Source organism: Lepisosteus oculatus, chromosome 1 (assembly GCF_040954835.1).
Source record: "Lepisosteus oculatus isolate fLepOcu1 chromosome 1, fLepOcu1.hap2, whole genome shotgun sequence".
Taxonomy (NCBI): domain Eukaryota; kingdom Metazoa; phylum Chordata; class Actinopteri; order Semionotiformes; family Lepisosteidae; genus Lepisosteus; species Lepisosteus oculatus.
In genome coordinates this window covers 25909933-25927873 of record NC_090696.1, presented here as the reverse complement: position 1 = coordinate 25927873, position 17941 = coordinate 25909933, and the positions used below count along the sequence as shown (strand labels likewise).

The window sequence follows — 17941 nt, the reverse complement described above, 5'->3', positions numbered from 1 at the left end:
TTCACATTCTTTGACAAAATACTAAATAATAATAATAATTAATAATAATAATAATTGCTTACACTTATATAGCGCTTTTTCTGGACACTCCACTCAAAGCGCTTCACAGGTAATGGGGACTCCCCTCCACCACCACCAATGTGGTAAATATTTACAACAAAGTACTGTGCCAAGGCACAACCTCCATTAGCTATGTATTGGCCAAGTTGTTAGCATTACCTTTTTTTTTCTCTGCTGAATTCTTACTTACGTCTGGATGATCATTTTTAACACAATAGATAATCTAAGTCAAGGTATTGTGACTAATGATCACTAATGATTAGACTTGCTCTTAATTTGTAAAGCACAACGAATCACTACCAAAATTATCAGTTTAAAATAGGAAAAGCACCACTCATTTGAACATTTAAAACTTCACTGCATACCACAGGCAACACGGAGAATAGAGAAACCTGCATGCATACAACAATGTTAGGATACAGGACAATTCTAAAAGATGAAAAACACAGAAATAAAACATGCATGTGCTTTTCCAAACTGGGATAGCTTAATAATGATACATTTGCATTTTGAGTGGAGTGTCCAGGAAAGCACTTTATAAGTGTAAGTAATTATTATTATTATTTGGAACTATAGTACCTTTATATATTTTGCATACAATAGGTCAAGAGACTTTGACAGCACATACAAAACGTTTGTCATCGCAATCTACTGTATACTTGCTTGAGACTGGATAGTAATGAGTACAATATTTTAAAAAAGAGTAGTAGTAATTATAATGGACTGTAACTAGCTGCATGTATTTAAAATGCCTTTCTTTGATTTAAGAAAGAGAACCAAAGAGTTTTTAAAGATAACCAATCTGCTCGGATAATGTTTTGTACAGGAAGGAAAAACACTAATGTTCCTTTTTCGCCATGTGAACAGGGAATCTGGGTCTTGCTGTTCCAAGTGTAAACTCTAGCTCCTGGGGCATGATGTATGAAAGGCCTAAAACAAATGACTTGCAATCCAATTAAAACAATAGAAAATTAGGGTATTAATCACTGTCAGAGTGTGAGATTACAGTCATTAGGATCATTTTGAAGTTTTGACCATGCTCTTAACTCTTTTCCTGCTCAGTTTCATGGGCTGGAATGGCATCTTAAGGAATGAAACCAGGGACAGAACTCAAACTACAAAATAACTGGATATTGTCACACTGCGTCATTGTTGTTTCTATGAGAATATCTGAAATTTTCGCCAAAGCACATTTAGAATACAGTGGGTGTGTGATGCCTACCCTTCAGCTAGTATACTCAATGATTTATGACTATAATAGCAATGAAAGAATGCAGACAAAAATATCTGGGTGAAAACATTTTAACTGGATCCCCTTTATTCTCAATCTATAAAAAAATAATAATATTAGTCAAAATGCTACAGAAATCCTTGCTGTGTGAAAGCCATGTTTTAGAAAGGAACACTTTCTAACACTTGGCTTTCACACAGATAAGACAGTACATTCACACTGGACATCGCAGCACAGGATAAACTGGATAAAAGCACCCTGATGTAAGGAATGAACTAATTCTGCCCTGAAGGCAGTTTAACACGGAACTATTTACTTCAGGAGAGAAAAATAAATAAATTCAATGTTGTTTGTGTGCTGGTAATTACAGTACATTACAAGCAAGGAACTGCACATTCTCGCTCTTCACCTTTCTGTATAAACAAAATTACCGCGGCCTGTTTCTACCGCTTGTGGCTGTTTTTTTCTTTGTTTTTTGAACCGTGACAGCAAGTTGTGAATAAGGGGTAACTTGTGCAGTCTCAGACAGGCAAACCATGACCGATATTCAGAATAGAGGGTGTTCAAATAGAAGCGAGTCCTGCTCTAGCATCTAAAAGAAAGTGAGTAATGGTTGAACGTGTTTATAAAAAAAAGTACAGCTGGAGTTAATGAGATATAGGCACAATCACTGTGAAGAAACACTAGTGAAGACATGCATTCTAACATTGAGCATCTCTGCAATTATCTTTTCTCCTATCCCAAAATGCAAACACTGAAATATCCCTTCACCCAGTGTAAATGAGGACTGCTTATATTAAACTCTCTGCAGGAGTTACCTGGTCTGTGGTAGCCCAAAATTCGTTCCGACACCGACACGTGGCAGACAGTGGACAACCTTTTTGACTGTAGCCTGGTCTGGGAAGTTGAACATGACAGCAGCTGTAGAAAAAAAGAACAGGGTAGGGGAAACACTTGGAAACTATCAGCCTTGTTGCAGACTGTAACTTATCTTCAATAGATGTTCCCTTTCAAGACCTTTAGCTTTCAAATAAATCACATTCTTGTCCAAGGTTCTTTCTCCAGAATACCAGCCAGTATGTATGAATACAGTTATGTGAGCACCATATGGAAGAATTAACTTGAAAATACAGTACATTACAAAGTGTTTTAAAAAATGCTGGAATTCAGGACAACACTAAATAAATTAGCAAATATTTATTCATATATTATTATATAATTTACAAATGATAAATCATGGTATATTTATATGTCAACAATATCGAATTAAATTGAAAATATGACACATTGGTATTAAGGCAGTTTTTAATATTATTATCCTCTATTATATATTTCTAATGGATACTTATTGCATATAGGTATATTAAACACAAAGGGAACAAATTAATTATATAATGCTATTATGTATAAGCGAATTGTGTGGCCTCATGATGACAAGTTAAGCAACGTATGCATTGTAAACCCAGATTTAACACTTTTTTTCTGAAGTATTACAAATATTAACAACAGAAATGTAGTGAAATACATATGTGTCGACAATGTACTTCTCGATCACTGCAAAATACCATCTAATTTCTTTAACTTAAGCTGTCTACATTAGTGAACGAGTCTGATTAGTTTTGGTTTTTAATTACTTGAAAATGTGGAAAAAAAAGTTTAAGGAAAACGCAGATTCCCTTACTTCTGTTGGCCATGAATATTTCCAGGGCTGTGTTCTGGAGCAGGTAGCGCCTTGAGAAGATGGCTCGGATCTCTGTGAAGAGCCATTTACCATGGAGTCCCTCAGTATAGGCGAGAATCTAAGGGGCATAAAGGCCATTTCAGTTCATTTATCAAACACAGATGAAGCATCTTCACCAAAAGCAGGATTGATGTATATTATTGATCAGCCGCAATGAAAGAGAGATTTTTCTAATCGGAGAATAAGCCCTCTTCAGTGAAAATTGGGATGAGATGGCAGGGGAGAGTGCTAGAAGATCAACTGATTCATTCAGGTTAAGTTAATTATAATTTTGTCAAGAAATCTAGAAATGAAGCATTTGAAGCTTCAAAATAAATAAAAACAAATATCTAATATAGACATTGTATATTCCATAATAACATGGGCACTACATTCAAAACCTAAGCTTCACAACAGTCTAAATAAGTTATTTTAATTGAAGAAATTCTTACATATACTAAAATCAATATAATTTTTCTCTCAATTTTCTCAGTTATAGCATAAGCAGTCACAGTGTCTATGAAATCATTAGCAGCTGAAAAGAGATTAGATGCAAGACTACTAAACTAATGCTTTCCTGCACCAACCAATCAATTGTAAAATTACATATTACAATTCCATGCTTCATAATCAATTATATTTCACCAAATACAGAGAAATATCTAAAACAAATGATTTATTGTTGTTTTTTAAATATACGACAGAGTGAAGTGAAACCAGAGTAGCAGATGAGAAGGATGTTCCTGGGAAGTTGAGGTTTTCAAAGAAAAACACTGATATTCAAACAGCATATGCACATATGTATACACACATAGCAACATTCAAATTCTTTGACAATATACTAAATATTTACAACAAAGTACTGTGCAAAGACACACCCTCCATTATCTAATGAGAGTTTACTCATACTGAAATATAAAATATACACTTTGAAGAAATGTACAAATGAAAAACAGAATGGTAAACTTATGCAGCAGAAAAAAATGCTTCTTAAAAAAGTGTTTCTCAGATGTTAACTTACACCAAATACACACATCAAAGGTACAGCAGTGATTTATTTAATAGCAACACGAGTTGCGTGGTTAACAGTTAAAGGCATCCAAAGCAACTCAAGCTGCTACTTAAACAGATTCCACTAAAACCATTAATAATTTATTGTGGCAAGACAGTCTTCTTCGGACTCATTCGGATGTTTTTTTTTTTCTGTGAACGACGAGTCCCCAAAATGGAATAGAAATCATAATCAGCACGAAGAGTACACCAGGATAAATTGAAGATGTTGTTTCTCCCTTGTGCTAAACCTTCCATTAATCTGATATTCAGTAATTCTGAAAGCAAAGGGCTGCCTATATGAGAGGTTAAGTATCATTTTGTCAGCTAAAGCTAAACAAAAACCTGCAGATGAACTCAGCCTAATCTCTCCATGGAGCAAGCGGTTGTCAGAGTAACTTGTTACAATGCCTGTCATCCTGCCTGACAGACACAGATGCTTAGTCTGCCTGCACAATTCAAACTAATCCTATCTTTAGCCCTAACCCACTTTGTTTCTTTGTTGCCTCAGTTTTTGCCTTTTCATTTCAAAGCTTAATTATGAAGGTGTTAAGGGACAACCAGAGTGGGGCACTTGCCCTGCCACTGCGCTGAAGCCGGCATTAATCAAAAATATTCAAATAAGGTTAGCATGCCACAAGGGTTCATCATAACAGTTCCTTAAAGTACTCATTAAAAGAAGGTGACAGTAGAGGGAAGCAGCTGTGGCCTAGCTAAGCAAGGCCCTCATCTCTCCCTGGAATAGTATCTGCCTGCTCGGCAGCTTCACTTCAAAGTCTCTGGAGTTCAATTAAATCTGGATTAGGTGGAAGCTGCCCATCTATGGGACTTTGCAGGTCTCTGGCTCTCTTTTTACTGACAGTACCCAAGACAGAGGTATGAGCCTCCGATGCGCAAGTTGCCATGGAAACTACATCACAATATCTGTCTGGATATTGTATCAGAAATGTTTCTCCCTTTCAAAAATCAAAAATGCCCATTTTTGAAAAGTAAATGATGGAAAGGGGTTTGTTTTTAAATTGATGTTTTGCACACTCTCTCTTTCTAAAGATGAAATTTGGTTTGTTAAATGATCCCATTCAGTAGGCGACCAGAGGTGCACAAGAAAAGGCAACACAACAACAAACCCTTTCTGTACTGAAAAAGTGACTTCATGTTTTAGAAAATAAACCATTACATTAAGCTTGTGTTTAATATTCAAACAAATGCTATAAAAGATAGATATATATATATGAAGAATACCTGTAGTGATGCCTAACTTGATCTGCTTAAATGTTATTGGAGAGTTGCATAATCACATTCTGCATTGTACAAGAATAGGTTGCAAAGCTGTGTGAAATGGAGAAGCTGATAGTTTGTCCTGTAGCTGTTTAGCCATTTTCTGACTGGTGGTACTGCAGCTTAGAAGACAAATGAGAGTTACAACACACTCAAGGGCAAAATCTTTATATACAATATACAAATCAAAGCCAAAATTACAGTTAAAAAAATAGTAAAACTAAAAAATAACTACTGTATGTTCCCTTTCCAATAAAAAGTGTAATTCCATATATCTGAACCAACTATTTGTTATTACACTCGTACACTTTAATGTAGTAAAGCACTACACTGAACTGATACAATCCAGTTTATATGAACAAGATTCAAATCCTGTTTAAACAGCACTTGCTGACATGACTTGTAAATCCAAGGAAAACAGGTTAAAATGTGGTCCAAATGAACAAAACAGAAGGATCTGGTTGAAACAACTGATAAGAAATGCAACATACTGTATGTCATTAAAAGCATGTGTTCATGAAGATCTTTTAATTTACATCATAAAAAGTATCTAAAGGCATATCTGCACAGTACTTAAAAAAACCTTTAAACTGTTCAGATAGATATTTTCAGATCTGCAAAGTCAAGCTCAAATACAGCCACTCTTTCTATCTTCACAACTATCACTACAGAAACAACTATTTCCACCTACTGTACAGGTGATCATGTTTATGTTTGGAAATAACACAACACTCCTGAAGCACAGATTTTATAAATACATTCTACATAGTTTTTTTCATTAGATAAACTTAAAAACAAATTAAGCAAAATAGTTTTGCGGTTCTACACTGTTTGTAAGGCTTTACTTAACCAGATTATTCAACTGAGGACAAATTCCCTTTTACAATGAATACCAAGAGACCTATTTATACAGCAATCTGTGGGAAGTATATGGGATTTAAATGCACGACCCTCCCATCTATAATCCAGGGCCTTGCTCCATGCTACTGTCCTGTACAGGGCATCATCACACACTTAGATATTAAAAAATGAAAAGCTAGCCAGATGATTTGCAACTCATTTAGAAAACCCTCAAGTTGGAGGAAAATAAAAAATAAGTATTTGCTTTTGAAAGGGAGTTTTCTAATACATGACATGAATGCAATCTGCAGCTAACAACTAACTTGAAAAGAACAATTAAGCATTTATACATTTTTCTCTTTGCCCTCATGAAGATAATAAACTCACTTAAATGATATATCAAGTCATGTTTTCGCTTTGAGGGTAGATGACAATGAAGTCCATATTTCACTGGCTCCACAGACGATTGTGAAAATTACTTGGCCTTTTGACCTGGAATTTCACGTGAAGACAGAGACTTCTATTCTGCAAAGTAAAGCAATTTTTCAGGTGTCAACCTTTAGCCCACCTTTAAAAATTAATTTCATTTATATTAACCAATGATATTGATATTTTCTGAGGCTCCCTTAAGAACACTTTTTGATACATGTAGCACTACAGAGCAAATTGATGTTACTGTTGACATGAAAGTGTTTTATTCAGCTCTCCTCAGCGCAGACAGATTTATGACAATCTGAAATTCTTTTTCTGTAATATAATATTTTTGCTGGACTGATGCACCTCATAGCCCCTGGCTTGTAAATAATTTCAGCTGCTGGTATCTGCTAGGGATTACTCTCTACTATGCTACCTTCCCCCATAATCCTAAGTGAAAGATGAAAAAGCTCATGACTGACATGCTGCACTATAAACACTCTTATCAAAGCACCTACGAGTACCAATAAACCCCTACGAATTACAGTGCCACAATCATTGTTATTCTGACTAGCAATAATTATTATCACATATTTTTTCCTGTAAGTATAAATTAGGAAGTGCACGAGGTCAGTAGTGAATGGTCACCTCAGGAAGTCTTTCAAATGCATTTTGGATCACGACACACTGTAGAAGCTTGGTTTCATCACAAAAAACAAACAGGAAATTGGCATTAATTTGCAGTGGCATTGCATGTTTCCTTTTAAAAGCTCTTGCAAGGTCACTAATGAAAGAAGGACAAACATGGCAGTTTTAAATGTGAAATTTTGCTGTTGTAATGTTTCCCTGTACAACCATCATTTGAATCAGTGTGCAAATTGTGTACGTACAGCCAGAAAAAAATATGTATTGATACAAAGAATTATGATGGACAAATATGAAAAAAACAATGCATGTATTCAGACTAAAATGTCCCAGGCTCTCTCAATCACCTCCAGGGGTATAACATTCTTCATCAATGCCCTGATCTGAAGGTCTGAAGATGCAAATCTGGATCAAAGGTTCACTAAAATTCTGCTGTCACTGATCATGCTTGGATTTGAACCCATGAGGCTTCACATGATACCAGGTCAATGAAATCTCTCATTTATGTTTGACATACTGTAGGTATAAAAGAAAACATACAAGGTAACAAATGATAGCTTCTAGTGTTAGTTCTTCCAGCATTTTTCATGAATGAAGCCAAGAACAGCTTCAATAGCATGGCAGGTTAGCTTGCTCCATACTCCCATAACCCTCTGTGTAAAAACAAATGCCTCTTGTCATCAGTTTTAAAAGTACTTCCCAGAAAAAGGACATGTGTCCTCTGGTTTGTGTTTCACTGTTGATTCTGAAGAAGTACACTGGGTTGACTTTGTCAGTGCCCTGGAGGATTCTGAATACTTTAATCAGGCCGCCTCATAGTCTTTTCCATTCAAGACAAAAAAGATTCAGGTCATTAAATCTGTCAGTCCAACACATTCCTTTAATCCCTTGAATATATCTGTTTGCCCTTCTTTGGACTCATACCAGAACAATATTTGTTTTTTAACATGGTGACCAGAAATGTACACATAAGTCAAAATGTGATTTTATTAGTACATTGCATCATTTTAATATAACATGTCTTGATTTAAAATATTCACTTTCAAGTATATGACCTAATATTAATTCTTCCTATGCAGTTAAGAAACACCTTAGGCTTTCTCACAAGTATTTTTTTTATATTTGCTAACTGCATAAAACACTATGCATTTGACTACAATATCATTTGACAGGTGTCTGTCTAGTCTACAATGTTGTCTAAAATATTATAGAATGGTCATCCTTGCACCTACAGCAGAATGTCCTATTTGAGTATCATCTATTAAATTGACTACTTTACACACTATGTCAGGACCTAGATCATAGAATTAAGAGAAGTAGTGGTCCTAATTCCGTTCCCTGTGGTATTCCACTAATCACGTCACTACAATTTCAACATTCATAACTTATTTGCACTTGGTCTTCTATGCTGTATGTTAAACATTTCCTAATCTTGAATACCTACTGCGTGCAATTTGAAGGTATAATGTCAAGTGCTGCCCCAACTTTTAAACACTTTTTGTTTCTGTGTATTCCAGAAACTACTCACAAAAGAAGCCAGTGTTGAGGTTATAGCTTTTTTAAATAAATAAAATTTAATTGAAAAATGCCCCAACACAAGCTAAGCACAAGCTATCTAAGCTGCAAATGTAGAAAGATAAATGACCCACTGAATAGCATTTACTGTTGGGCAGAGAAGCTGTCTGTGTGTTTAGGCTGATAAGACTCTCCTGTTATTGCCCCTCAGTGAAAAAAGTACCAGTGCTTTAGCTTAATAGATTGAACACCACTTACATAAATGTAATAAGCAAACATTCAAATGCTTAATTTGAAATGTCACCACTAACAGCACACCGAGGCTTACCCTGCTCTATAAAAATGCTCATATTGAGATTGGTTTAATATGCTTTTGCCTTTGGAGGAAAATTAGGTGATTGAAGTTCAATTTGTATCCTGTTATTAACCATTTCCGCATGACTAGATGAGTAAATGGATAATGGATGAGGGTTTTATTATTACCTTTCTGCTAAAATGAAGTGGTATAAAAGATAAGGTGATGAAATTAATGAGCATAAGGAAAGAGGTAATCAATCAAAATCCAACAGGGAGAAGAGATGACAATATTCGAACTTGACAGAATTCACGGTGAAACCTTGTAGACTTTACTGTTTACCACTTCTGCATCTCTACAACCCCCCTGCTCATTCTCAATATGCTCCATCGCATGTATGCAAGTGATTGTGTATGCGCCGTATGTCTGCATACACACACATTCATCAAGGCTGCAGGTGTTACTTCTTTCTGGAATGAACGGTCAAAATTAGGCTGCTATTCAATTCATCTTTACGTGTACAGAGCATCACATATTGATACAATTTTCTCAGTTGCAATTAAATGACTCGTTGCCCCGTCCATTCTGAAAGCTCTTCACAAGTTATTGTTATCTTTCTAAGCATAAGAAGAAAAGAAACGAAAAGACTTCAAAGTAAAGTATATAAACATATTGCCACACTGTACACATCCAATATACATTCTGGAAGTTTCTGTTGCCCCAGGAAAAGTCTCTAACTGCATACAAATCTACATAATGGATTCCCTGTTGGTTTTGTCTCAAGACAATTTTTTAAATGGGTTTTTATTAAGGGGAATTAAATAGCAACCTGCACTAACCATTTTTGTATTTTAAAGGTTTTAAAGAAAAAATATACAAGGCACCTGACAGAAAGTCAAGCAGCAGCAGCTATAAGAAAGAGATGTAATGATGCCCATCAATACCCTTCAGGGGGAAGCATATTCTGTAAGATCAACTGTAAGAAAGGTCAGTTAAATTTAATTTAACACATTGATAAATAATTGATATCTACACAAACAAAAGTGGCCTTGACAAAAAGAGGAACAAAATAAGTAAAATTCCACAGATCACCATTTTGTAATCAGTACACAGCTGGCTACTCATTTCAATACCTAATACTTAAGCAAGTCTACAGAAAAAGGCTTGCAGGGGAGCAACTGAAGAACATTATATCTGCAAGTTATAATTTATAATCAGTAGGTTATCGTCAGGAAATGTATAATCATGCTAAGAATAATTTGTCATCAATAGAGTTGATCAACAAGCTATGAAAAGACACAGGCTATTAGTGTGTTTTCTCATCATTGGAAACAGGGCTAACTACATCTACAGTGAATGCTCTGAACCAAGTTACAGATACCGTCTCCAGGGATTCTCTCTCATTCCTCTTGTAAAGCCTAACCAAACACATGCCTGTTCACTGCTGTCTGAGCTCTAAATGCCATGCAAAATGCCAGCTAAATGAAACCTGTACCTCATCCTCCTTTGCCAAGATTGGTAAACGCTCATAAAGGTTTTGTCTGCCCATATGTTTAACAGTTAGCATATAATTAACAACTTTATGATTTATGTGCTTTGCAGATGTTCCTATCATTAGTGACTTGCAATATTGACAATCTACATTGAGTCTAAAGAAATTACTCAGTAGTGCCCAAATTTAACACAGCACTGTTGCCACTGTGGTTCTGATGTGTTGTAGATATGAAAACAAATGACAGAAAAGAAAATTTCAAAATTTCAAAAAGGAAAATCTGGTGCAAGCCAAAAATCAAACTACCCCAAACTGCATTTCAAAACATTTTCTAACTGTAATAACTGTATTCTCCAAGATATCTTAGTAGTATACTGTAAATCAACATACTCAGTGCTGTGTCAGTCATGTCCTCTTGCATTACACTTGTACTGATGTTCTAATACATGCTCAATGCAGCACATGCAGATGCGTTAAAAGTCTGTGTGAAAGCACATTAGATGTACCATAAATTGTGGGTCATCTTTGCAATAAATACAGAATTGTGGATTGGCATGAAACAGTACTTTAATCCAACAAACCAATTTGAGAAGCAAAGTGATCCCATTAAGTATTTTCTAAAATTTTCAATTTTGTTTTCTCTTTTGAATACATTTCATGGGGAGAGATGGTTGCAAAACAATATTGTAAATTAATTCACAAGCTGTGTGCAAAGCCCAATAACTGGTAAATCACACTCGACCAAAGTTGCAAACAAGCCTAATGTGCAATGTACATGGTTGAAAATATCAGAGTTTCTAATAACAGAATAGCTTTACAAACGAGAAATGAAAAGGTGTTTTTATCAAAATGAACTAATCCTACTATACACAATTATATGAAACAACGTAATATTGAGGATTGTTTACAATCCATTCCCATTATGTGAAGAACTTTATAAGGATTTAATAACGTTGCCAGAATGCAGGTAAATATGCAAGAAAATTGAAACCACAGTACTCTTTCTACAAATATAGTTATCTAAAACTGAGCTTCCTGGTGTTGTATCTCATATATTTAATCAATTGCCAATTAAATCACAAGTACTAAGGCCAGAAATAATTCTCTCTTGAGAATGACATGTTCATCTGCTACTTTGAGATGCTCTAATTCAATAAGTACAAAAAAACAAGAAGGATATTTTCTAATATGAACCATACGCACAAGAACAGGAAGTATGTGAGTGGTGGTAGTAGTTTGTCAGGGGATTTCTCCATCTTAAAAACCCATAGATTTGATTTTAGTAAACAAACGCAAACTAAGACTCCAGTTCCAAGTTAAAGATAACGGTTTAGTTCAGAGAACAGATATAGACCATAGCACATCTGCCTATAAACTGCCATAAACATGAAGTTCATGAAACCTGACTGGCTTTGAGAATTTACACAGTTCAAAAACGGACTTGGTGGAATTCAGGCCATCAGGAAGACACAAAGAAGTAGAACTTTTCCTCATCATAGCCTGGAGCACAGTATAAACCTCTGAAATCTGGAGGCCTGGTCAGAATCCCAATTATTACAGTACGTGTGGACTATCCTACCACTTATTCAATTAAGAATATAAATTATAAATTAAAAAACCACAAAGGTTTGCACTGCACAGAATTAATGTGTCTTAATTTGCTGCCCTTACTACTGTGGCTGAAAAACAGATGTTCCACATGACTGGGCCTTTATCTTACTTTTACAACTTAAAGAGACAAAAAAGGCAGAGTACAGCTTTATACAGCATTAAGTATAGTGATTTCTGTTTTTTCTATGACAATAACTTATTTTATGTGCCTTCCTCTGCTGATCTGCTTTACAGTTTTCATTCAAATCAGTGTTTTTTTGCACATTGTGAAAACACATTGGGCTTTTCTTCCTCAAACTGAACACCCCTTAATCTGCGCATAGCTTTGCATCTTGCATCTCATCGTACACCCAGAGTTGTCATCCCCCATCAGTAAATGAGTTCATCAATTTAATGAGGATTCAGACAAATCTGCTGCCTAATGAGCACTCGTAGTGATGTGGCCTGAGTTCTGCTCCACTGCTGCCAAAATCAGCCTGAAGAAACAGCGACACTAGTTCCAGAGCACAGCGCCCTTTGTGCACATTCTGTATCCAATTAACAAGAATTTGCGCTAGTCTAAACGATACAAGGGAAAAGTTCATTTTTGTCTTTCTTTGTGTAGATATTAATGAAAATGTTTGGAAACAACATATTTTAATAAACCATACAAAGCATGCAGGGTAGAGTGAATTATCTAAGATGAAAAGAAGGCAATCCTTCGTGAGAAATCCAACTCACGAGGCCGTCAGTTTCAGAAACATACTGTTAACACTCACAAACAGCTTTCTAATAGTAATGAAACAAAAGCTGGAAAACAAGTTACTTTAACGAAATACATGAGAAAAATCCATAGAACTTAATTGTCACTCTTTGGGTAATCTGTGATGAATTTGAAAGTTATTTTAGTCAAACTAGCTCACGCCCAAATTTCTTTTTCTCTATCCAAATCTCAAAAGACCTCAGCTCTTTAATACTGCACACATTCCACATGGTTCTCACTAAACTCAAGGGAAAAACAACGCTTTAGGTCAAATATTTATTTATAAAAAATAAAAAACAATTGAGAGATGCAGCTATTCTGTCTAATATAGTAATGTGTAAACTGTCCACTTAAATCTAATATAGTAATGTGTCTTTTTTAGTAAATCAAAATTTTAAATCAAAGGTTATAATCATTCCAGGATGTTCTCTTCAAACAGACTCTTTTTGGACATTTAGTCTGAATTTACCCTAATAAGGATTAGATACCCTTTTTATTCCCCTTCACTGTGTTTGCTAACAGGTTAGTCTTTTTCTTTTCTCTCCAACCCGCGTGCAGCTTAGCCTTTTAAACCTGAACAAAAGTCTTCTGTGGATTTACAAAAATGCCAGTATGGTCTTGGGGTTAATTGGAAGAGAAGTGAAGCCTTTAATGCATTGACTCATTAAACATTTAGCCGACTGCAAGTCTTTGTGTTGGGCTAAGAAGAAAGGGCTCTGGACAAACCTCGCCAATAATAAGACAGCAAACTATCTGGAAAAATCACGGCAAGCATTTCACAAGCTGCTCTGGTCTGCTGTTGTCTTCCATAAAAATAAACTGAAAACTGAGGTAAATTCAAGTTATTGAGTGCATTTTGCTGAAACAGGTCAGAGCATATTTTTTAAAGATAGATCATAGATCATAGCCACTACATTTTTTTGAAACAATCCCCTCACCCCCTTTAAATGAAAGCATTTCTCTCCACTGAAATTTAGATTCAAAGAGCTTTAACCTTTGGGCCTACAAGGGCAATGCCAGTTGCTTTTGGTATAGATCTGAATAAAAGCAGGATAAGGTGTCATTAGTGAGGAGAAGACGAGCGTGAAATTTGTCAGACATACGCAAATTGGGCAGGCCCTTCACCTTATGCATTGAATGGCGATTAACATTTTAAAACCAACAAGATACAAATACAGTGGAATAAAGCCTGAGTTTATTGAACACAAAGTACTCCAATAGCCTCCAATAATTGAATCGTCATTAGATGTATGAATATTTTAAAAATATATACCTGAAAGTACAAATTCGTAGCACATAGCAAAATATTTGCTTTTTAATATTAAAATGTTGCTTTAAATTCAAGAAGGTGGGAAAGTTTCTTTAAACATGGATATCCAGAAAGCAAATCAAAAGAAATCAGTAAACCAGTTTGTCAAGCCAGCCAACCAAACTTAGTTCAACTGGATTTGAAGTGAAAGCCAGGGTTACTTTTATGTAAAGTGCAAATAATGAGTGGGGCAGAGAAAATTGAAGAGACAGCCGAAGTTCTGGTGCAAAGTGGTTAAAGACTCTGAAGTATTGTTCTGAGTTTTTCTAAATCTCCACTGCATTGTGAGCATCGCAAACATCAGACAAGTTAAGATTACTGACCATTATCTCCTTAATTTTCTCCGCTTTCCCTCAAATTCCCTTTTGCTATCGCCATACTATTTTCGTGGAGTTGCACGGCCACTAAGAAGTAAACTTTCCCTAATCCTCCTATTATTACAGCCTTAATTGGATTGGAAGCGGGGTGGGGTAAAAAATAGACCCCTTTCAGAGGGTAGGACTGCAGGCAGAGACTAGGAGGAGAAAGGTTTTCCTGAAAGAAAATCCATGGGGATTTGGGGATTTAAAGGTGACTCAACTGAACCCATCAGATCTCCAACATGTAATGAATTGTTTCCTTAAACAGGTAATGTTCTAATAGTGTCTGCTATCCAAGACTTTAAACTGAGCTCTGAAATAAAAGGTAAACTAATTGCAAAGTGGCTCATTAATGGAAAATAAATAAAAAGGTTGTTCAGATGCACTGCTCTTGCTCTGTTGAAGTTTTCACTCAACTACCCAATAGGAGAATGTGCTTTGGGAAGAACTGTGGAATGTGCTACACTGAATGGTCTCTTATTTACATTTTTTCTCTTGAGTATCTAGCAAAAATGACCTCTAAATGTACAGAGAGCAATCTTGAACAAACTGAAGTGAGGTGTTCTTTTGCTATCAGGTGAATAAAATCAAACCCTGAACATTTTTCATCATCCAATAGGCACTGTCGTGTATGGTATTCCTCAGACTCAACTGAGCTAATGCACTTAAGACTAATAATCATAAAAGGTCTCTTTACCAGGAACGCTGAACTGAGTGCATCATGGAACTTGAAAGCACACACATTCCTAGCAAAGGAATGTGCTAGATCATCAGCACAGAGGCATCTTTGTGAAAACTATACAAAACAGAAGTTGAAAGATTTCAGTAATCCCTTAATATATTTATATCTCAGTGCTTTTATAAAGATGTGTTTTTTATTGTAATGGCTAGTTTTAAAACATGCTGTTGAAATTTAGTCATTAGTTCAATTAATCTGACAGGTTTTAGTAGGTTTAAATCACATTCCAGATTTGCTTGGATCTAAACAGAGAAAATAAAATAAGTGGCATATTAAAGAAGAAGAAAACCAAGCTCATGTTTCAAAGCTTAATGGGGATTCTGTAGCATTTACATTTATAATGATTACCAGACAAGCTTTGAACACATTCTCTATTATTCTAGTATTTTTTTAAATGTGAGTTAGCATAGCTCTAGGATCCATTACCTCCAATTCAGACTTGAAATTACACCATAGAAACATTTTCCAGGCTTGTTTTCAGAGTAAGTGAAAGCTATTTTAAAATAGAAGCATTCTTTCAAATTTGTAGATCACATCTTTACATTACAAACTGGGATCAATAAATGGTATGGTATCCCTTTGACTTTAACTTCATCTCACATTGTGCTCATATTTGATTTCTTTAAATCCCCTTACAGAAAAATTGAAAAGCCTTTAATTAAATACTTTAGACTGAAACTGCTGTTTTTAGAAAGCCCCCCATTGATGGTGTTAAATCAGTAGCCCTCAAATGCATATATTTTAGATATGCAAGAAAAACATTTTTTTCATTGATCCAAAAATGAAGATGAAGCTTAGAAAACAGGGTTTTTTTTAGACATAGAGAGCTCTTCAATTTCTTTGGAAAATCAACTGGTAGAATGTATCTCAAGGAGTCAAGTAACCTTGAATTCCTTGGGCTCAGATCCTTCATCCCTGAATGTTCCAAGAGACATTGTTTAGAATTTGTTCTATCAACCAAACTAATCTGTATCATCCCAAGTTTTTGTCTTTATGTAGAACCAAAAAAAAATTAAAAGAAGGTTTTTTAACAATGCTATCACACGGAAAACGCAGAGAACATACTGTATATCTAAATTACTCTTAGATTTGGAACTAAATTATAACTCTTTAAACCATTTATCACAAGCACTCTTTCCCAGCACTGTCCTTGCATTTGGCATTTACTTAGCCGTCTATTTTTTAAAAAGAGCGAGAGAAAAAAAAGATTTATAAATCCTTTAATCCCATTGTCATCTATAAAGGAGTCACAATTGAGTGGCCACAGTCCCTATGGATGTGCCATTTCATCCAGACTGGACGGTTCATTAGTCATAATTACTATAACAGCACTGAGGAGATGGTGCCTAGCCCTGATCCCAAACCAGGAATAACCCGCCTGGATGTCTGCTTCTTTCACCTCTCTAAGGACAGAATGCTGTTTATCAAACATGGCATGTTTGTACGACCAAGAAATTTGGTAGAGAATAGTTTTTAAACATTCACAGACGCTCTTCAGATTCATATTGCGGTGCATATTTACCAAACTGACATACAAACACACATGTATACAGTATATAACATTTATGGCTTTTTGTTTCATTCATCCTCTGTAAACACATGGACATAAAGACATGGTTACAATCAGTCATGTGTAATATACTGTACAGTAGGTCATTGCTGAGTTGATCAAGCCTGTTTTACAAAGCAAGGGAAACAATCGATAGATCAGGACACAGTTTCATTGACTGCTTTTAATGCGTTCTTCCCTTCAGTGTAACAAAAAATAACAGATTTTTTTTTATATCATCTGGCTGCCAAGCTCTCGCATTAATGAGAGCCATGCATAAACAAAGAGGGAGGAATGGGAACAAATTATTTGAAATTAATGTTCATCACCACAGCGTTGACATCAGAAAAGGTGAGTGATTCAAAGCATGAAAAACAGAACAAAATGAAAAACACTTGTCTGCTGTCGATTAAGGGCATAAAAATTCATTAAGGACATAATCATTCAGGTCATCAAGCTCTTTGATTCAACAGGCTCTGCAAGAAATTCTTGAACTAGAACTCAAAAAGCAGACCTCTGTGTTGTTTGTTTTTTTTTACGTGTATATAGTGTATAAATTTGGTGGCTTTGACTTTCTTTTTCCAAAATGTAGTAGTCAGGGATAGCCTACACACTGATGCCAAGCTACCAGAGCTGCATCATCAGGAACTGAAAATGACGGCTATCATGCCATGACACTTTTATTTTTTAGAATGTGCCCAACAGGCTTTGAGTACTTACGGCAATGGATCAAACATAAGCATTCAAATAACTGAAAGATCAAATACCTGAACGTTTAGATACACTTTTATATACTTGACTTCACTGATTCAGTCGATCAACCCTATGAGCCATCTTATAATATGCTTTTCTTAAAAAAAATAAAAACTACTTGACTTATTCCTGAAAAATACACTTCCAGATTTTTATGTGTGACTGTCAACAAAATGTTACATTTACCAAAATAAAAATAAAAATCATGGTATTCAAGTGAACACAGGGTGTATATATTTATTTTTTTATATTTATGTGATCAAATAAAGTAGCCTTATTTCGGTTGTAGTTCCCCAACTATAGATCCTTTCATAATGCTTTATAAAGGAATGAGAAACC

At 35.3% G+C, this 17941-nt stretch overlaps 1 protein-coding gene across 8 annotated transcripts in view; it reads right to left on the bottom strand.

Moving 5' to 3' along the window:
• lrba (LPS-responsive vesicle trafficking, beach and anchor containing) overlaps positions 1 to 17941 on the bottom strand; it is a 283633-nt gene that overhangs the window by 82074 nt on the left and 183618 nt on the right. For all 8 annotated transcript variants that reach the window (XM_015344622.2, XM_069188464.1, XM_015344620.2 and 5 more), the window contains exons 40-41: positions 2973 to 3090; positions 2110 to 2212 (exon numbers count right to left, since the gene is read on the bottom strand). In XM_015344622.2, the coding sequence (XP_015200108.2) occupies positions 2110 to 2212; positions 2973 to 3090 (221 nt within the window). The remainder of the gene's footprint in view (positions 1 to 2109; positions 2213 to 2972; positions 3091 to 17941) is intronic.